At 46.0% G+C, this 21,684-nt stretch overlaps 1 protein-coding gene across 2 annotated transcripts; it reads right to left on the reverse strand.

Annotated features, from left to right (window-relative positions):
- Positions 1-894: 894 nt before the first annotated feature.
- wdr35 (WD repeat domain 35) lies at positions 895-21,385 on the reverse strand. 2 transcript variants are annotated; one of them, XM_060051938.1, is made up of 28 exons: positions 20,950-21,385; positions 20,750-20,867; positions 18,243-18,314; positions 17,806-17,898; positions 17,588-17,716; positions 16,917-17,050; positions 16,309-16,474; positions 15,689-15,834; positions 15,279-15,404; positions 14,729-14,914; positions 13,840-13,875; positions 13,663-13,723; positions 12,674-12,818; positions 11,786-11,867; positions 10,424-10,477; positions 10,178-10,287; positions 9,630-9,864; positions 8,455-8,535; positions 8,068-8,204; positions 6,778-6,981; positions 6,175-6,321; positions 5,436-5,568; positions 5,041-5,151; positions 3,837-4,001; positions 3,137-3,277; positions 2,639-2,795; positions 1,882-2,122; positions 895-1,126 (listed from the first exon to the last, which is right to left on the reverse strand). In XM_060051938.1, exons 1-28 carry the CDS (start codon positions 20,971-20,973, stop codon positions 976-978), a joined length of 3,585 nt encoding a protein of 1,194 aa, XP_059907921.1. In that variant the 5' UTR covers positions 20,974-21,385; the 3' UTR covers positions 895-975. The 2 variants fall into 2 exon arrangements, with proteins under 2 accessions (XP_059907921.1, XP_059907922.1); XM_060051939.1 differs by lacking the exon at positions 13,840-13,875.
- Positions 21,386-21,684: the final 299 nt, after the last annotated feature.

A 21,684-nucleotide genomic window follows, 5' to 3' on the forward strand; every position in this document is an offset into this window, starting at 1 on the left:
CGTAAGGTGAAAATTGGTCTATATATATATATATATATATATATATATATATATATATATATATATATATATATATAATATAAAGTTAAATACATTTGCTCGCCTTGTATATTAAATGTTGTTGATTATGATTTAAGTTTTTATAGTGTATATTGTGAGGCAGAGGTAGGCTAATTCAATGGGTGCATTAGTAGCTTTACATATTTTCATAAACATATGGAAAACATGGGATAGGCCTCGGGATACAAGTAAAAAAGACTTTGTTCCTACCAATACCACATTTTCATTTGGTCTGCTGATAAAATAACTTTTGCATGCATTATGCAGGATTTCTTTCATGGTGGTTGGTGTTCATTCGTCTGTGCCCTCATTGCACTCAAGTGGGCCATCACATTCATACAGAGTATTCCCTTATGTCCCATCTCAATGTATTGATATGACAATAACAATTATTGCTGTCTTTTTATAATTCTAAGTTCAGCAGTTTTAGTTCTCAATTAGATATTTAATGATGATCGCCCAATGCAGCACAAAATAAACTAGCACTCGATCTTTCCTTGTATTCGCTTGTGAAGTAGGCCTACACTGACAATCGTTTCCATACACAAAAAAAATAATCTCTTTAATTGATTTGTCGATTTGTCAAAGTTATGATTTGAAGATAAGGGTGCTTATCTGTTTATTTATCTGGCATTTGTCTATCCGTTTTGTTTTGGATGCAATTATAAGCCCTCTCCATTAGAGGGCAGAAAGCGACCACATAATTGCTCGACTTGATGACATGCTGTTGAAGCATGAAGGAGCAAAACATCACATATTTTATGTACTGTAAAGCGTCTACCAAACAACAGAAACACATCAAAAACAGCAACATATAAATCCTGAGCAATCAAATGAAAGGCATAAACAATGTTTAATGAAAAAATATATGTACAGCAAGAACATTGAGCGTTGAATAAAATGACGTGATTGTCTTCAGGCCAGAGAGGAGTGGCACAGCGGGCAGAAGTTATATTTGCTGATCTCCTGCTCCGTGGCGCAGTGTTTGCACACGGTGCACATCCAGAACTGAAACTCTTGGATGGGCCGTCCCGTCACGATGCACGTCGGCAGCTTTCCGTCCGTCCTGCCGGGGGTACAGACGTAGAGCTGATAAGAAACGATGGACCGCTGGACGCACCGTGAGTTGGATGTAAGAGACTAGTGTAATCTGCAGAAGAAACTGCGTAGCATTGATGATAAAGTATTCACATTCGTTATTTCCTTTGTATTTAAACAGTGACACCCGCTGGCATTAGACAATGCACCACAATTGCATTATTAGACTCTGCAAAATACAAAAGAAGATCCTCCCAAAAGAAGGGAAAGAGCATTGTGTTCACGTAACCTGTTCAGATTACGTCAAGCACAGAAGTGACACAGGTGCGGAGAACAAAGGTACTTCCGTAAACTGGCCCATTATTTTGGCAACAGTGTGAAGGCTATTATCCTCATCCTCTTTGTGCAGACTGGTCTCAAGCACCTGACCTACATTACGTTAAGCCCTTAGTTGGCCCCGACAGCCCAGCTCAATTGGTTTGGCATTATTAATAAGAAATGTTTGGTCGTTATTGTCGATACATAAGCACTTCATGCAGCAGCTACGATATTATTGATGCATTACTGATAGACAATTGATCCAGTATAAAAAGCAATATCTATTCCACTTAGCCCATCACCAGACAGACTTATCCATTATGCTCTCATTCCTGGGTAAAGTTACCTGTGTTTTTCCCTGTTTAATTATTTACTCCAGGTAAATTGCTGATGTTTTTTTTGTCCCCAAAAACGAACCCCCCTGAACTGAACGCGTCTGCTTGAGAGTGCCCGCTGCCGGCTCACCCCTCGGGGGCGCTGTGGGGCTCCAGAGGGCGGCTGTCCTTGGGGCTGTGCTTGGTGAAGATCTCGAAGGCCAGGTCCTCGTACTGCTGCCTCTGCTCGGGCTCCAGGCTCTCCAGGGACTCCAGCTTCATGAAGGCCTGGGAGCAGGTGTAGAAGGCCCTGCTGGCCGCCGAGCACACGGCCAGCAGGGAGTAGATCTCCACCGCCGGGATCGTGTCCTCGTAGTCCCGTAGGTGGAGGGCTGCGGGGGTGGGGGCGTTAGGAGGTACCACAGTTAAAAGCTTTACCGCGCACCGATCGCATGTGGTTGAGTTTGCTGCCCCCTAGAGGTTTGAAGTATTGCAACGCGGAACTGTGTCCGAAGACGGTAGCACGGTTTAACCTTTGCATAGCAAGACTTAAAAAATACATTTAGCGAAGTGGATTATATGAGAAGCAATCAGATAAATAAAACCACCTTGCTATGCAAGCTAGCCAGTGAGCCAAGGCGTGGGCCCAACTGTTGCCAGCTGGTTGTTGAACTGCCTTCGCTCAGTCCTATTCCTCAATCGAATTGCATAAACATTTTCCAAACATTTTCTCCATTCACCTAAGCTGTTGTGCCCTTTTTACAGCGTTCACTTTGCATTACTCTTTAATCTGAACCCCCGATCCGTCGTCCGCGTCGCAGTATATAAACCGGTTCACAGCGTAGCCCTGCTGGCGTTGCAGAGGCCTCCACCATGCACGGTCTCACGTTCACTCACGGCCCACCTACCGGTCCGCACGGCGTCCTCCGTGTGGCCGTCTGTCAGCTGCCTCTGGGCCAGCAGGAAGAAGTGGTAGGCCTGGGCACCGCGCCAGGGGTTGTCCACCACGCGGTTGTCCGCGGGCGTGGCGTCTTCCTCCAAGAGCCCGTCCAGCGCCGACGTGGCCTTAAAACCCCCAGAGGGCAGTTCACTGTTAGCGCTGTGTTAGACAACAGTGGGTAGGACTGTGGAGTGGTATGAAGGAGGGATTCAGACAGTCAAAGTGTTAGACAGTCTAACCCTAACCCCTTTATTATGTGTCATTTTGTAGGGTATACATATCCACCTGCTAAATGTCCACAACTGCTTAATTGGGGTTATCGCTCATTTCTGAAAGATGAGGAACCTAAATCAACCTCTAACACGTGCAGGACCTGAAATGAGTGTAAACTACTTTACGGGGAGCTTGTGGTGAAATGGGAGTAGGCCGAGCAGTGACCCAGGGAGGGTGCGTTCCTGCCACGTACCTCCGACTTGCTCCCCTTGGCCTTGGTGAGCTGGGAGGCCTTGACCTGCTCGTGGTGGTCGTTGGCCAGCAGCGCTGCCAACACGTACAGCTTCTTCACCCTCAGCGGTCTGCTCCTCTTCTTGGCCTCCTCGCCTGCGATCTGGATGTAGTTTCCCCCGAGAGAGAAGTTAAATCTCCTGCCACGGCTTCAGCCTGTACACACAGGCTGTGCTGAGCTGCAGGGAGCTAGCTCTGGGATTGCTTTGTGCCAAGTGAGGAAATACGAAAAGGTGGATTGAAAATACTTGAGGGTTTTACTGATTTGTCCCTCTCTGGATAGTGGGAATGCAGAAGGACAACAGGATGAGGCCAATGATTAACGCAAACGAATGGGAAACCTTGAGGAGGTGAATGGCAAGACAGGTCGAGGGGAGAGACGGATCACTAGAGCTGCAGGGAACTGGAGTACTGCACAGCCAAGTTTACCATTTCTACACGAGGACAATTAAAGAAAATTGCCAATTTGGAAATTACATACGTTACATACTTTACATATTATTTTTAATACGAATCCAAATATAAATGATATTTTTCAGCTTCATAAATAAACAAATCAAGGAAACGGTTTCAATGGGGATTTCTTCAGTGAATATAATCAATGCATTTACTATAAGCACTGCCCTCATTAAGAAGGGGATCCGCTCGAGAAGGTGCCCCACCGTGAACATGAGCTTGGCGGCGTCCAGGAAGTGGTGGGCCTTGCGGTAGAGCTCCACCGCCTCCAGGGTCTTGTTCTTCTCCAGCAGATGAGACGCGTACTTGGCCAGCAGGGACTTGATCTCCTTCATGTTGTAGGACTTGGCCAGCTCCACCGCCTTGTTCCACTGCGGGAGGCACAGCAGGATGCGTTGACATGTGAGACAGACGCACAACGTTTACGCTCACCACACAGAGTGTGAAGTGTGCAGCATTGTAAATGTGTAAGGGGGGGGGGATGTCAAACTAATGTATGTTTCCTTAAACAGGGTTATGTGTTTTGATGTTGATTTGTGAGGTGCACAAAGAAAGTCTATGTTGTCACAGGTAAGCTTTTGAAAGCTATTAAACTGAAGGAAAAATAAAAATTTGGGGGGGAGCAGGTCTCTCAAAATCTTGTATAAATAATAAAAAATATACATAAAAAATATTATAATAATCATACCAAAGAAATAATATAGTATAAACTGTTCTTCAAGCTGAATGAGTGTTCAGAATAATTTCAAATCTCTAAACAAATGATACTATATATAAAGCTCAACAATATTTGAATAACTACAAACAGTATTGCGGAAACATGTTTGTGTTTGTTTATTGCATCCTGTGTGGTGTATTTCAAAGGACGAGAGAAACGTCAGAATGTCCTCCCTATTGCAATCATGCTGACAGTTAGAGAAAGCATCCTGCTCATTTTGTGGTCACCAAAAGAGAACATTATCACAGCAAGACCCACCGATTTAGCTTCCTCTCTCTGCCTAATAGCGGTCTTGCTGTGCTCTGAGCAACAGCCAGCTGTGGCCACAGAGGTTTGTACCACAGCCTCACAATGGAGGTAGCAATTGGTATAAGCTCTGACAAAGTAGGCTATCTGATGTCAACCATTCACATATCCTCTCAATGCAGATCTCTAAGCATAGCATCTCTTATTTATTAATTAATACTCATAATGAAAATGCTGTACGTACATTATATTAGATGTACGCAAAATAAGAAGAACGATTTTTTCTAAATAAGATAACGAAATGAGGTCATGGGCCGATTAATGAATCAAATCAAATGTGCCTAGTTTAATAGAAAACATCTCACATGGTACATACAATAATGACAGCCCATACATGGACACAGGGGAGATGAGGGCTGTGGGACAGCGGCGTGGTCCCGGCTCACCTGGTTGAGATGCACGCACACGTCCACCGCCGCCTTGGGCTGGCTGCACCTCAGGTAGGCCTTCACCGCCTGGTTACACAAGCCCACGGTGACAAACATCTGGCCAACGTCCTGACACACACACACACACACACACACACACACACACACACACACACACACACACACACACACACACACACACACACACACACACACACACACACACACACACACACACACACACACACACACACGTTTAACAATGTGAAGGAAAGGATAGGGTAGGATGGGACAGCTAGAGGGTCACATATGCATTGATCAAATGACACAATGCCGGACATGTGTCACATACATTTTTCTGTCACTCAACACAAGAATAGCAAATCGTCCATGCGTGACATAATGCAGCTCACTGGTAGCAGTTTGTGGTTCTCGGGCAGGGAGACGCAGAGTTTCTCCAGGCCGTCATAGTCCTCCAGCATGTAGTAGCACTCGGCCAACCGCTCCTGGTTCCGTCCCCGTAGGTAGTACTGCAACGCGTTCTGCCTAGAAGGAGCAGCAACCAAACCCGAGTTTCATCTTCAGTCATGCCCAGCTGCAAGCTGTGCCATTAAACAAGGATACCAATAAGAACCAAAAAAACAAGCAAATGAATATTTGTGTGATGAAAGTCCAAAGAGTCTCCTAGACTCTTTGGACTTTCATCACACAAATATTCATTTGCTTGTTTTTTTTCAATTCATCGACGTTGTGTCCGTCTTCTTATGAGATGGCCATCATGAAACAGTAAGTGTTAAATGTGTCGTTTTGTCACTATGTTCAGCGGAAAGTATTGTTTTTATCCTTAGAGAAAACAAAAAATTCAACCAGCTCAACCTCGTTCTTATCCAAATACAAGGCGATATGCTGTCGTGGCAACATGTACATTGCATTTTACAGTCAGGCCAGTTAGCACATGCCTATCTCCAAAGCGACTTACAAAAAAAAATCACACTTGTCACAAGAAAGAAGCAACTATATATCACTCTCGGTACAGTAAGGATGTTCATAGAAACAAGTGCCAAGCACTTACTATTGCTCGGTTAACCCATTCCCGTGACCAACAAAGCTAGCTAGGTTAAGATATAAGTACTATTTCTAACCCCTCCGTACCACTTCTGGCGGTCAGCGAAGTAGTCCCCGATGGCGTTGTGGGCCTGCTCCAGCAGAGCGTCGTCAGAGTCCCCCGAGCCCGTGGTGAGCAGCTGCAGCACGCGGAACCAGTCGCCCAGCTTGATCCGAAGGCTGATGGCCAGGTCCCTGCACGCACACACACACACACACACACACACACGCACGCACGCACCGAACGCACACAAGCTGTGGTTTTAATTAAAAAGGCACAAAAGTGAACAACTTACCAAGTTGATGACTTCTCATCATCTAACCCGACAACGTTGTTGTCCGCCATGGTTCCTCACATGGATAGACCAAAAAGGACATCCAATCCTTTTTCCTCTAGCATCTAAAGAAAGTACATACATTTCCGTACATACTAGGGACTTCGGTTCACAGCCTCCATCTTCCAAGTTGAACCCCTAGCTGTTCTCCATAGATGCCGACGGTGAGGCTGAACCCCCTTTTTAAAACAGTAAGAGAGAATGCTAAGCCTCCCTGTTGTGTGTTGGCCCACATGTCCCCTTGCAGTGCCTGGACGAGCACCGCATGGGGACACAGGTGCAAACGACCCCGTTGTAGTTTGGCACATGGGGTCACCTGCGGTCCATGTCGAGGTACATCCGCTCGGCCTCCTCGAAGCGGCTGAAGTAGGCCGCCACCTCGGCCTGCTTCATGGCCTCGCTCTGGAGCTTGGCCAGCCTCTTGACCAGCTCGATGCCTTGGTAGTCCTTGCAGTGGACGAACGCCTGCTCCGCCGTCTTCATGTCCAGCTGCTGGAGGGCTGCCTCCGCCAGAAGTCGCCTGTGAGGGGGGGGGGGGGGACAGTGTTACCAAGAGGATCAGTCACTGTGTGTGAACCTTTATCATCGCGTCCATTTGACGATGTGTAAAAATGAAAATAAACACATATGAAGCATATTTCGCAACCCATCCTACCCCATTGTAGTCGAGAATCTGGATTACAGGACATAGAGGCCCTAGAGCGATCACGATACCGTGATTGAATTATCTGTACTTCTGTTTCTGTGGCAGGTATGCTAGAGTGGGGTTGTCCTTCAGTGAACGGCATGCAGCTGACCTGATGCTGCCCAGGTATGAATATGAGAGCAGCCTCACTGCAGGCTCCTCTTCCTTGACGCTGATGTCAAATCATAGGCCTCTGCATCCTACACTCAAGGTCAATTCATACTGTGTATTCGATGGGCAGTAACCTAGCACGTAAAAGGCCTGCCATCGTTCAGTGTGCGTCTTTATTTTCCAACGATTTTTGCGAGGATCGTGGCAAGACACATTAAGAGATTTGTGAGATTTGTCACCGCACGAAAGATCGGGTTGACCTCGAGTACAGAGGATCAGCAGTCATTCATTCATGTGTTCAGCAGCTCTGGTGGACGACGCTTCGGAGGTTTCTTCTGAGCTTTGGGCGCGGATGCCCGGGGCCGGCGGCGGCTCAGAGTATTTGGAGGGCGGGTGTGAGAACTGAGGAGGCACCCAGAGTGCTCCCTCCGCCGGCGACATCACTCGGCCCGCTGCTCCCTCCGTCTCGCCGCCGAGACTCAGAGGTGCCCCCCCCCCCACACACACACACACACCCCGACGCCACCAGCACCAACACGTGTTTCAAAGGACCGTTAGCCATGACGTGTCAGCCATTATTTTAGTGTTCTTCATTTTTTTAGGGAACAAACACTTGGTTGGAGACAATGAAGAGTTCCTACTTTTTTCACCCCTAAGGCCCTACTTAACACACGCACACGCACACACACACACACACGCACACGCACACGCGCGCGCACGCCACCTGAGGTCCTATGATGAATGTTACATGGTACTGTACATCCGTCACACATTCCCCTGTATTGCTAGCCTGGAGGTGGTGTGTTGTACCAGAGCCTGGGGTGCGGGTTGTCCTCGATGAACAGCGAGGCGTCTTTGATCCCCACTTTCTCTATGAGGGCCCGGCTGTCCCTCAGGGAGCGGATCTCAAAGTTGATGAGGTAGTCCTTGTTGGGCATCTCTGGTTCCTGCAAGGGGGTCACATTTACATCTGGCCATAGTAGCGGACTTCCATAAACAACTACTTTGGCTTAATTCCATGGCTAAATTCCCTAGCTAGGTTCCCTAACTTTCTTCCCTTACCACTCAGTTAGTATGTTTCAGAGATAATCTTTAGTGTTTCTGGCCTGCTGTTGATTAACTCATTACTTAATACTCAATTCATCAACGTTGTGTTGAACACAGATCTTATTTTTCTGCACGAGAATAGACTTTTACCTTCATGATCTCGTCAAGCAGGACAGATTTGATCTCCAGATCCTCAAAGTTGCAGATGTATCCAGATGTTTGAATGGGCTCCTGATTTTTAAAGACGGAATAGATCAAATGTTATTACACATTTTATAACACACATTGTACAAAAAATAATGACGTCTGTTAATAATTATTGAATCATTATTATGAATATGATTGATGAATGAAAGATGTTGATGAAGATGTTCCACTGAATGAAAAACTGTGCCTTGGCTTCCAGGTGAGCTGCAGAGCAATGGCCGAATGTCATGTACAGCTTGTTTATAATGCTCTACCCGGGGTTCAAACTCTCAACCTAAGGATCACCTGTACAAGGCAATATCCCATTGAGCCACTGATAAACCTGAACTGCAGCATCATTCACATGGTCAAAATGTATATTGATAAGCACACAACATCCAGAAAACTCCAAGCAAGCATATACCTGAATGATCTTTGAAATTCTTCTGAAATTTAACATTTGCAGTCAAGAAGGAAAAATGGTTAACGAAGAAGTTCCCCTTAATGCCATACTGTCTGTGTCTGGGCAGTCAGATTCTTGGAAACGAATGAGCCGGAATGTTGATTGCCTGATGAGTTTCAGGTGCTGTTCAATGTTGTGTTTCATAAGTGGCAATGACAGAATGTCATGTTCAGATTGTTCATATTGCTCTAATCAGGATTCAAACTCTGAATCTAAGGATCACCAGTACACGGCATCATCCCGTTGAGCCACTGACATTCCTGAACTGCATGAAGCCTCATTCTCTCCAACTTTATTGGCCAATATTTCTCAAATGGAACCAAATAAAACAAGTTCTGTTTGATGATTTTTGTGAGGCTAGGTCTAAAGATTTCCTATGGCGATTTGGTGAATCTTTTCAGCATGTTTGGCTTTAAGACGAAATTGTGGGAAAAGTTAAAAAAAATTGGGCATAAGACCCAGGGTTTTATCAATGCATCTGATTCTAGAGATTAATATTAGGAAAGAATTTTGAGTCCAGGTCAATCTGGTGAGGAGAAATAAGGCCAATTCCTGGTTTTTATGATAGCGCCACCTTTGGGTGCAGTACCAGAACCACCCCCCCCCGGCCCTAACCTCCGGGTCCAGCCCCCCAGCCCCCACCCCCCACGGTGGAACCAGCCCCCCCGGCCCTAACCTCCGGGTCCAGGTTCCTGAAGACGTACATCCGGGTCTTCTCCATCATGGAGAACAGGTCCGGGTTGTCGTTGGCCCACTTCATGTCCCAGACGTCCTTGCGCTCGAACTTGGACGGATCTCCGGCCGCGGCGCTGGCCCCGCCCCCGCGGCCCCCGGGGCTGTCGGTGGGGGGGCCGTGAGCCTCCACATCCAACAGGGTCAGCACGCCGGCCACGTCGATGACCGCCAGGCGACTGAGGTCAACAGAGGTCAACAGAAGTCAACAGAGGCTCACTCCTTTCGGTTCACGTCTGTTTCCACCATTTAGTTTGACTGAGTCTCGGTTGGAAACAGAATGTAGTTTGGGTAAGCAAACAGTTACCACTACAAGTACAATGACTCGACAGCTTAGTATGAAAAGAGAAGATGCAAAAATAGAGAAGGGCATTAAACGTTCACTTTCTTAGCAATTTGGAACAGTGTGGATCAATTGGGGGCTGGGGGTTCATCTCAAAAGACAGATGGTGGTAGTTTAGGGCCAATCACAAGTGTCAAGCTGTTGCATACCTGGAGTTGCAGTTCAGGGACAGATGGTAGGCCCTGTTGTTCAGAGTGTATTTCTGGACCAGGACCATGGTAGGGAGGCTGTATCTGTGCACGGTGCCCGACTCACGGCCCTTTGAAATCGGACGACCACAGTCAAACGTACGGTACCACATCGTCATCTTCACAGAGTGCCATCGCAAACACTTGGTCATGTGGGGGATAACTATAATCCATTCAATATTCCTAAGAGAGCGTGAGCGTACGTACCAGCAGGAGCGTCTTATCGGTCGCAGTAGTACAGCAGATGGGATCTCGCGTCGCCTGCATTGGAGTTAAAAAGCAGTATTTCAACTATAACCATTGGTGGAGTGGAATACTAAAAAATACTCCAGATTCTCAAAAAATACTGAACTCGTTTTTAGGAGTGAAAACGGTCTTATAAAGCTAATGCATTATCCTTACAGACCTACATACTAGGGGTGTAACGGTACACAAAAGTCACGGTTCGGTACGTACCTCGGTTTTAAAGTTAAGGTAGGCTACGGTACAGGACCGACGGTTCATAGTTAAGGGGACATTTTTTAAAAATAAAGAATGGCCGTAGATCAGCAGCAATGAAAACACCAATAAACTTGGTTATAGTATTTGCATTTCTGAATTCCCAGACAGAGGTTGCTGAAATAGTTTAGTGAGCTGGGTTTGCACAGCTCGTTTTTTTTCACAGCAACGGTGATACACCTGGATGGTGCCTTTTCAAATGCGTGTGCATGTTAAAGTGCTGTACGGAGACACGGAGACCCTCTCCGTAGCTTACGTGCGCATCCAACATTTTTTATCTATCCATCGACGCAACGGAGACGGCAAGGGCTGCGATTGGTCCCTCCGGAATCATTTCCGGAATCACTTCTCCGGTTTAACTTTGCACCTTATTTACTTTGTACATTGTTTACTTTGAACATTAAGGACCAATAAAACACCAAATAAGATTTGAAAAGTTTATTTACAACACTGCTTACATGGTTTGAAGTGAACCTATAAGATCGATCGGGCGGCGAATTGCATTGCGTATCCGACATCCCAAACGGAGAACTCCGAATAATCGAGGGGTCTCCGTAGTATACTTTGGCTAAACGGTCCGGGGGGAACTCCGACTCCAAGTTTTAAATTCCGCATCGCAAAACAAGCCTTTACATTCGCCATATTAACGCTATGTAAGCCACATCTACGCACCGCGGTCCACCTCTGTAACCACCCAGATGTGCCTTTACCGTGACGGTTCGGTACAAATACGTGTATCGTTACACCCCTACTACATACTGTTCTATATGATCCCTGAGTCATTCAAAAATATTTTTTATAATCTGAAAGAATAGTTGATAAAACATGTTCACAGGTCTTTCTGTGCATGAATGTCATTTCTATCTGAAGTAGATGTGAGGCTCTTTTGCGCTTTGTTGTATGCTGTTTACTGCAATAACGCACTGTAAACCGCACACATACAAACTACACAATGTGTTCTCATTAAGGCGCGTCCAGAGGGAAGGGGAGTCTCTCTCGCGTGGAACGACTTGCCGTCCTGTGTTAGGTTGAATAAAAGAAATCCCAAATCAAAAGATAAAACCAGCTCACTGTGAAGGCTGTGGTGTAATCCAGCCCTCCTCCTCCACTCTCCCCCCCAGCACTGGACGGGGCGTTGTCGATATGGTACAGTCTGGACAGAGCGGCGAGACGGGACAAACCATTGAGACAGTGAGAGGGGAAATCATTTAAACAGTGAAAGGCTGTGTGTGTGTGTGTGTGTGTGTGTGTGTGTGTGTGTGTGTGTGTGTGTGTGTGTGTGTGTGTGTGTGGCTGGATGAGTGGGGAAATGGGGTGGAGGCGGTATGAGGGAGGGGGGGGGGGGGGGGGGGGGGGTTGGCACGGGTGGCAGGAGCCCTCTGGCAGAACCCTGGGCTCGGGCCCCTGGGGGGGACCAGTCTGGGACATAAGCTGGGATCCATTCAGCCACATGAATGGCTGCTCTTCTCCCCACCTCATACCGTCAGTGTGTCAACATCAGTGGTGGTGGCGGTGGCAGCAAATAGTCTGGAACGCACCCGAGTGTCCGGAATCAGCAGACCTGCAGCGATCTTGCCTCCCTGTCACTTTCCACACCGCGCAGGGTTTGTGTGTGTGTGTGTGTGTGTGTGTGTGTGTGTGTGTGTGTGTGTGTGTGTGTGTGTGTGTGTGTGTGTGTGTGTGTGTGTGTGTGTGTGTGTGTGTGTGTGTGTGTGTGTGTGTGTGTATGCTGTTTTACAAACATACCTAAAAGGATTTGTGAATTTCTACTGTCATACTCCCTCCAATCTATTTTCCCCACCTGGTATTTCCTGTTTTAGTCTTTTGGTCACTGGCTTTTCACTCGATTTTCCATGTATTTGTCTCGTCAGAGAGAATCTTGGAAGTCCAGTGAGCTTCTCTGTATAAATACCGTCTGGAGTGCAGCGAGTTTGTGGTGCGTTCCTGTCCGAGCCTCACCTTTCCCTGCCCTCCTTCCTGGTTCTGGTGACCTGGTTGATCTCCAGAGCGGTCAGTTTCTTGGCCACGCGGTACTGCCACGTGTAGAAGGCCTCCTTGGACGCTGCGATCACATGCGTCTTGGTCATGGTGACGTAGAGCGGATCTGACCCAGGAGAGCGGAGGGAGAGAGAGAGGTTCAGTACAGGGTCAAAGGGAAGGACAGAGCAGCCTAGAGCACGGATTGATCCATCGCTTTGATACTGAGGGCTGATAGAGCTGCTGCTCACACGCGTTGTGTTCGCTGAACTAGTTCACGTGGCCTTATAATTGTTTTATACTTTTTCTTTGCTTCAAATTTTGCTCATATTTGTCTTATCTTATGTTCATTTATCACAACGTAATTCAATTTGCTGCTTCAATTAAGATTTGTCCCGTGAATCAACTCAAACTTCAGACCGCAAATAATTCTTTCATGCGTCCCATTTCCTAGGGCATGACTAATAGATTGAACATAAATGACAAAACCATCTGGTTTGAACTGATTCTTTACCTATTTGTGATTACAGACAGCCTGTGACACTGGTGTGGCTATGAAGGCCTTGTTAAGCCACAGAGAGGAGAGATCTTCCCCGTAAGGTCCTCCTCCTGTTTATTTAGCATGATGCCATGATGTATGGCGGCTGTACACCCAGCCCTGCCATTTACATCACATGTCCAGATCTGGCCGTCGCCAGCGGTAACAGAGCAAACTTTTCACCAGGGTCATGGAAAAGGAATGCAGAATGTCTGCGCGAGATATAAAAATGGCCGCTGAAGGATGGAAAGGATAGAGTCATGGAAGCCCAAACTGTGCATTGAGGCAAACTTGCTGCTGAAACTTTATGGAGGACAGAAACATGCACGGACATTCTGGCAAATTCTATTCGTTGGAGACGGAGCCATCAAAAGTAGCTCTAGTCCGAAGCTAACATTTCAAACCATTTCTTGGCTGTCACCGACCAACTCACCGATATCAATGTACTTTGAATCCAAAGGTGTCCCGATGGAGTTGCACAGGACCAGCACGTACTGTAACATAGGCATGCATGGACACTTTAGCCCCACACACACTGCAGGTGAACACTCCTTGATGTTAGCCGTGTTGGGTTAAGTACGAGTGTCATTAATAGTGGTTTGTACGTTACCCTGGCCCGACTGCCCGGCTCTATCTCAGTATCCTCCTTTGAAGCGATAAGTCAGAAGAGAAACAGCCAGCAAGACATGCAAAAGAGTCAATGTGATCCAGAAGGTTGTTATCTCTACCATAATGTCTCTTATAGAGGCCTACAACATGCAAAGAGTATGGGTGATATTGACTAAATCACAACAGCACAATATATTTGTTATCAATATAATAAAGACATAAATGGGTTTACGGCGTAAGAACGGTTGTTTCAGTGATTATTAGTAATAAATACCAAGTAGGGAGAAACATGCATTTGAGTCACTAAAAATGATACATGCAAAGCATATGACCGCTGTCAAGGAAAATGCTATTACTTTTTTCTGTCATATCACTCCGCAAGTAGTCCGGTAACTTATCAACCCCAGCGTCGCTAAGCTACGTCAACGTCTTTGGCGGACTATTTCTCTGTTGATCAACACTACGAATGCTGGAAACAAATAAATTGTAAAAGACGCACCGTGTGAAGTAATTTTTTTGGCAATAGTTTCCATAAGCTAAAGACGTGTCTAGTTCACCGTCATGCAGGCTGTGTTCAGTAAAATAAATAGCGATCTGTTTTCGGCGCATGTAGGCCTATCTGCCTAAGCCCACATGGAAATAATTTAGATGTTGAATGTTGATAAAAAAAAAAAACAGATTGATTTCATACAAATCATTAAAGCCTCTCCCTGTGTCATTGTGTGTGTGTGTATATGAAGTGCATGCGTGGGGGGTTCTTGATTGACCGATTTGAATATTATTCGAATACTTCTCAGCGAATATTGAATAGTATTTTTGCCAGAAATGCACATCCCTAGTGTGTGCATGTACATGTGTGTGCGTGTGCGTGCGTGCGCGTCCGTGTATACCTGGGGGTGGTTCTCGTCTGCCTTGGTGGCCAGGATGCAGAAGTCTCCCGAGGTGGTGATGGACAGCAGGCTCTTGACGTACTTGATGAACTTCTCGTTGTTCTTGGTGTCCCAGAAGACCACGCAGTACTCCTGCCTCTCTGGCTTAGTGTAGGCATAAACCACAGTGCTGGAGCAGTACCCCCACTGAGAGAGAGAGAGAGAGAGAGAGAGAGAGAGAGAGAGAGAGAGAGAGAGAGAGAGAGAGAGAGAGAGAGGAAGGAAGGAAGGAAGAAGAAGAAAGAAAGAAAGAAAGAAAGAAAGAAAGAAAGAAAGAAAGAAAGAAAGAAAGAAAGAAAGAAAGAAAGAAAGAAAGAAAGAAAGAAAGAAAGAAAGAAAGAAAGAAAGAAAGAAAGAAAGAAAGAAAGAAAGAAAGAAAGAAAGAAAGAGAATATAGAATACAGAATACAGACATAATGCTCACGGTATTGTAAGACACTTAGGACAAAAGCACTCCCCTAATGGTGTGCATTATGGTATAGGCCGTGATCCACATGATATTGATGTGTACCTTATAATCTGGCCTAATGTTGGCGAAGTAGATGTAGGAGTCCACAGCCAGGCCGATACGCAGCCCCCCGCCCTCCCAGGCCACCGCCGTCATCTGCTTGCCCGGCACCTTCAGAGTCCTCAAGTGCTGTTCCATCACAACAACAAACAGAACGTCGTTACTTATTACAGCTTTGAAAGAAAATGTCAACGTTGATCGCACGTCCGGTGACATTGAAGGAGGGCAGAAAAGATGGAAGGAAAAGGTAGAAGGCAGGAAGGATGGAAGGATATAATGAAGGACGTAGGGATGGAAGGATAGAAGGACAGACGGAAGGAAGGAGAGAAAGGTGAACATCCTTGGTAATAACCACGAATGAACGGGAGGTGAGAATTGAAAAACTAATACAACACAACGAGCGTGTAGCGTACCTCTCCAAAGGGCGTGTAGAACTGGACCGCGTTGACCTCCTTGTCGGACGCGGGGGCCCGCAGCGAGCCCCCCACAGCCAGCACGCTGCCGCTCTGGTTCCACTGGATGCTCACCACGGTCATCAGCGTGTCTATGTACACCGGGTCTGGGGGCGCAAGACTCACTTTCACCAGCCTCGTCAGACCATCCTGACACCCACTCGTTCCGTTTCTCTCGGCAGATCGGTCAGGGCTCGAGCCCGTTGGAGGCCAAATGACCGAGACAATGGGTGGGTGCGCGAGGAAGGCGTAGGAATCGCCATCCATCAGAATTCTTTTTTTTTTATCAGAAATAGCCTGAATAACCATTTTAAAAGATGAACAGAAATCTGCAAGGACAAGGAGACGATGTTTTCTGTCTTTAGTTCCTAACGGAATCGGCGAGAGCGAAGGGAGCCAGAGCATCACCTCGTTATTTTATCTGATTGGCTTTTCTAAACCATATTGAAAATCAATCAACACCCAGCCGAGACCAGACTTAAATATATTGTGTCACGCAAACTCGGATGACATCTGGATGGTCTCACGGGGGCTCAAACTACTAGCGGGGGCTTTCCCTCCTTCACGATTCCTTCGCTTACTTTCGTCACTCTCGTAGCGCATGATCTGGCAGCGGCCGTTGTCGAAGCAGATGGCGAGGCAGGGGCAGTCGGGCTCCACGTAGCCTTCGGCTCCGGCGTACCAGTGGATGCCCGCGATGCTGATGGCTCCGTTCCCATTGTTCAGAAAGCCCACCGTCATCTTTACCTTCGGTGTGAAGAAGAGGGGAGAGATGTCTGTCTAATCTACGGCAACAGAGGAAGCTGTACTGGGTTTGGTATGGATGGTTCTGCAGGGGTTAAGACTAGCCCTAACTATGTGGGTCCACTTGGAATCATTTCAACTCAAGATGATCATTTCACGTGATATTGACACTCTCTATTCATTTGAATCTAAGTTAAAGTTAAAGTTTAAGTTTGAATGTAATATAAATAGAGGGGAAACATGCATCACCCCATTATTGCTTGTGAAATTGAAACCAATGACCGACAAACAATGAAATGGACTTCATCGCAACGGTTCAACTCAGTAGCACAGGGGGTTAAAAAAAAAAGGTATTTTTATCAACAAACTCCAGTCATCTACACCACGTCTAGCATGATGACCATGACACTATGCTGTTTCCTGGTCAACAGGCGAGGAGACTCACTATGAAGTTGCCCTGGTTGTCGTAGACGTGCACCTCTCCGTTGGCCATTCCGTACAGCAGGATCTTGCTGTCAGGTGACCAGGCCACGTGGGCCAGCTGAATGCCTTTCAGCTCCTTACCCCAAATCCGGTTACCTAACAAATACATGAAATCACTCATTCGATTCATCAGAATGTCTACATTACAAAACTACAGAAAATGCTGTGTTGTACACATTGTTACAACACAAACTGATGTGCCCTTTGTCCACTATGTGAACTTCTAACAAAGCCTTAGTTCTTTCCGTTTGCTAAGCCCACCAAGGAGCTTAAAGATTCGCAATTTCAGGTCTAAATAAATCTAAATTATAAACACTCCTTACCCCTACCTCTCCCTACTCCCTCAAAACACTTTCAGCCGTCGAAATGAGAGATTTGCTAATCTAACGTCATGATATTTCTCTACACTGTGTGTGTGTGAGCAAATTGACCTAGATCGCTGTAGCATTAAAGTTATCGACACCATGACAATATGTGTTTCAGAGCGCGCATAAAAAATAACCTTTAACATCAGGGTGCAATTGATAGTAAGCCTCAACTGACTCACTATTATCTTAGCATTATATGGTGTCTGATAGCGCTTCCCCATTGCTTTCTTCTAAGCCAGTGGAGGACGAGATCCAGTTTTCCTACCGTCCACTGATCCCACGATGACCGCCCCGTCTTCGTACACGATGCAGATCTTCTGGCCGTCGGCGTTCCAGCTCATGCTTCTCACCACCGACTTGTTCCTGTTGTTGATCATCTCCTCGTACCACGAGCCTTGGCGGCAGAACGACAATCACTCAATGGATCGAACATTTGTCTTTAGATGTGTTGTTTTTTTTAATGATCATTTTATTAAATCTTACCTTTATACAGCATCCACACAATGATGAGCCCATTCTGGTCACTGGTCGTCAACTTCTGATACTGTTCGTTCCAAGTGACCACTTGCACTGCGCCTGTGTGTGTGTGTGTGTGTGTGTGTGTGTGTGTGTGTGTGTGTGTGTGTGTGTGTGTGTGTGTGTGTGTGTGTGTGTGTGTGTGTGTGTGTGTGTGTGTGTGTGTGTGTGTGTGTGTGTGTGTGTGTGTGTGTGTGTGTGTGTGTGTGTGTTAGGGTTAGGTGTAGGAGTAAAGTGTAAAAGATGTGAAATGGGTCAATGCCGTTTCAGTTTTCAATTCATTCAAAGACTTTTGGAATGACTAAGGAATGTGTGGAGTGCAACACATACACATGCATCCAAAGACCTATGGCTAAATACTAAGAAGCAGAGGTGATCCATTATTTGATGAGCACGTGACTTACCACTGTGTCCCTCTAGAGTCTGATTCATCGACAGATTACTGGGTGCGGCGAGGCCTTTGAGTTTGGCATCATCTGTTGAGAATGCACCACAACAGATTTACATGCTGAAACACATGATATGACAACATGACATTTATGTTGGTGCTTTCGTGTTATACCCATGTTAATGAACCATGGCAGCTTTGGGAGACGTTTTAAAAGAATACTTCACCGGTGGAGACACGAATCTGTATTGAAAGTGGGTCATATATTTAGTCATATAGTAACATGAATTTCTAATTTTGTGCCTCCTTGACCGAGAAAAGGCAGACAGTTACTTTTTGGCGCTTGCGGATTGAAGACGACAGCTCCCGCAATGCTAATCAGCGTTCACTCCCTGAGGGACGTAACATAACAGCCAATCAGCGTTCACTCCCTGCAGTCCAGCGCGAACAGCAGCATGGAGGAGAAGTGACGGTTGAACCGCACAATTTCGATGAAACGGGGTAAAAATAATGTAGGTACTGTGTCGGACACAGGTGCTGGTCGGGTCGGACGCCTGAACAGCGCGGGTCGGTCGCGGGTTTTGCGATTGCGAGCGAGACTTCTCCGGTGCCGGATATGTTATTCAGGAGCAGAGGAGTAAACTAAAACCGTCCACAGTGGATGATGTGCTTTTTTTGCACAGCAATCTAAAGCACCACGCCAAACACCAGATAGTGAACTTTAGATTGGAAGTGGAAGAACCAGAGACGTCGGAGAACCAGACGAAGTCGTTTGAGATGATATTATGAATGAACGACTGCGTCAGGTTCTCCAACGTCTCTGGTCCTTCCACATGAATCGGAAGTTGCAGTTCAATCTGGAATTCAGAGAGCCAAGCCAAGGTTCTTCCCAAATTCCTTCTCCGAGAATCAATACACGGGTCTCCACATCGGCTGTTTCCGATTGTAAATTAGCTTCTAGCATGGTCGGAGGGCGTGTCGGTCTAGTTCTCTAGCTAAGCGGTGAAGAAACATGGCGGTTTACATCTTGTACACGAGCTCCCGCCCCCCTCATTCCCTATTGGTGGGCATAGAAATTTGCGGAACCAGTGGTTCCGCAAAAAACCTCGGCCCTTCTAGCAGGCAAGCAAATTTCTACTGACATGACGTCAAACGCGTCATTTGACGTCAGGTCAGGAGAAATGTAAGGAGGACAGCTGGGCCATGGGCAGACTGGGTTAGACTGAGGCCAGAAAAAACTTTTTTATATATTATAATAGCGATTTTATAATGATAGAACGCCGGTTCTGTATTGGTGAAGTATCCCTTTAAGTATATGAACATTATAATGAGTAAGGTTGCATATGAAATGCATCACATACTGTGGTATTATACGTTACATTATAAGTGTCCAAGAAGCATATCCCTCTTTCTGATGCCAAAATCCAAATAAATCAATATTCAGAAAGAGCTCCACATCCACACACATTGGGTCATTATACTAGACTGGGTAGCCCCGCTCATTATGCCGGCGATTTGAGTTCACCCTGCAGAAGGGTGAACTGCAGGGTGAGCAAAACATTTCTTTCTAGTCTTTGCGGGAGCCAATCACAAAGCTAGCTTTTCCTCCTGGCACGCTATTGGGTGGTTTAACACAATGACGACAGGGAAGCGACGGCAAGCAGCCAATTGCGTACAGAGTCATTTGAACTGGGCCCATTGATCAAGCCTCTTGTGCTGAAGAAAAATTACGGCGGCTTCCCCAGACCTTTAATAGGTCCATGCCCCAGACCAATGTGCAATCTATATTGAACAATCTACAATAGCCAGGCTAGCATTATACTACAAGGATCAGAGAAGCTTAACCTTCTCTTGGAGACCACCATCAACAACCTCTGCCCAGATGGAGCTCCACACATCCACAGACACCTAGCCACCGTTGTCCTCTGGTCGTGACCTCCAAGTGTATACTAAAAGGCACTCTCGAACTGGTTAGCAAAACCATAGGATCTTACTCATGTTTTCTCTAAAGGAATTTCATTTAAAGTGATACAATGGCATAGATTACTATGTTAAAGATCATAATAAGACTTTTTTTTAAAAAAAAAGGTTTATGGTTCACACCCCTTTAAGTGTGTATTTTTTTTAAGAATATGCCTATACATTTTTCAATATTATCATTGAAGAACCGTAATGGCTTTGGAGATTTGGTCCCAAGGCTGTAGGATTTGATTGTGGATATTCAACAGGTTATCTAAGGTTGAGTGTCGGTAGGCCTTTTGGCGTTGAAAGCAGTTATTAATGCCTTTCTACACTGAGGGGCTTATCATGGTGCCAAGAGACAAAAAATAAGGAAATAAATCCCTTATAATGACTACGTTCACAATTGAATATACTGACAGATTTATTGGTCTGGACTCTGGCTTTGGATTTAAAGCCTTTAATGTACATTCGAAATCAAATCGAGATCAGTAGCTTACTCCTGCGTGTTAGAATCTCCCAAATCTTTGGACCATTGGACCTCCAACAAGTACCACCTCGTACCTGTTTGGGTCTCCAGTTTGAGGACCCTGAGGAGGCCATCGTCCCCTCCACAGGCAATGAAGCCTTGGTCTTTGTTCCAGGAGACACACTTCAGATGGATATTGTTAGGGATCGCGATCTATGCAGACAGAGGAGACAGAGGATTAGTTGTTGTCTTTGCTCAATGCAATGAAGGTGCCTGAGGCGGAGGAGACACTCACCTTCTTGCTGAGATAGATGAACATGGCGAGTGGTCGGGATGCAGACCCCTCGATCTGACGTAGGCAGGTCAGTTAGGATGTCAATACTTTTGCTCGACGAACTATTTCGATGTATAATAATTATGAGACGAACATTGTCTAAACTTAACTAGGGCTAAAAACACTGCTTGGAAACCCCGTTAGATTAGCCCTGCAGACTGAGTGGACGGAGCTAATGCTGATGCTAATGCACGCAGAGCAGTGCAGCACATTCAAAGATCCGTCTGCTGCCGTTCACATCGCAGCAGTCGGTTTATTGGACGTTTTCTATCGATCTCATTCAGTAAGATACAAAAGTTAGGAGTTAGCTAATAGCTAGGTGAACTCTCATCAGCTCAGCATTTGGGAGTTTAGACCGGTCTCCCTTGGTAACCATAAACCGGAAACGGTGCTGTCAGGGTTGTCCTGGGTGTTGTAGTTCTGGTTGGTTTTGAAATTGCCTACAAGTCCCTCAGGGTTTGCATTGCTTTCTTTGACTATATATATATGTATATATCTAAGGAGCCGTTTGTCAAACTAAAATATGTTTTCCTTCCAGCTCTATGTTTTTAGAGAATAACCAAATCATTGAACTGGCTACACAGTCACACACACACATAGGCCCACAACCACACAAGAAATTATGCACATTTCTTAAATTCCAAAATATGAGAAAATCTGCTTCCAAATGTGCTTGATAAACGCCACTACATCGAC

Source organism: Gadus macrocephalus, chromosome 5 (genome assembly GCF_031168955.1).
Source record: "Gadus macrocephalus chromosome 5, ASM3116895v1".
NCBI classification, from domain to species: Eukaryota; Metazoa; Chordata; class Actinopteri; order Gadiformes; family Gadidae; genus Gadus; species Gadus macrocephalus.

Bases quoted from the DNA above. Each gene is read 5' to 3' on its own strand.
- wdr35 (XM_060051938.1), bottom strand. From the start codon at position 20,973: ATGTTCATCTATCTCAGCAAGAAG. The intron at 12,819-13,662 runs GTGAGTTGGTCG...CTCCTGGGTCAG, and splicing joins TTCAAAGTACATTGATATCG to ATCCGCTCTACGTCACCATG. The intron at 9,865-10,177 runs GTATGCAACAGC...TGTTGACCTCAG, and splicing joins TCCCTGAACTGCAACTCCAG to TCGCCTGGCGGTCATCGACG.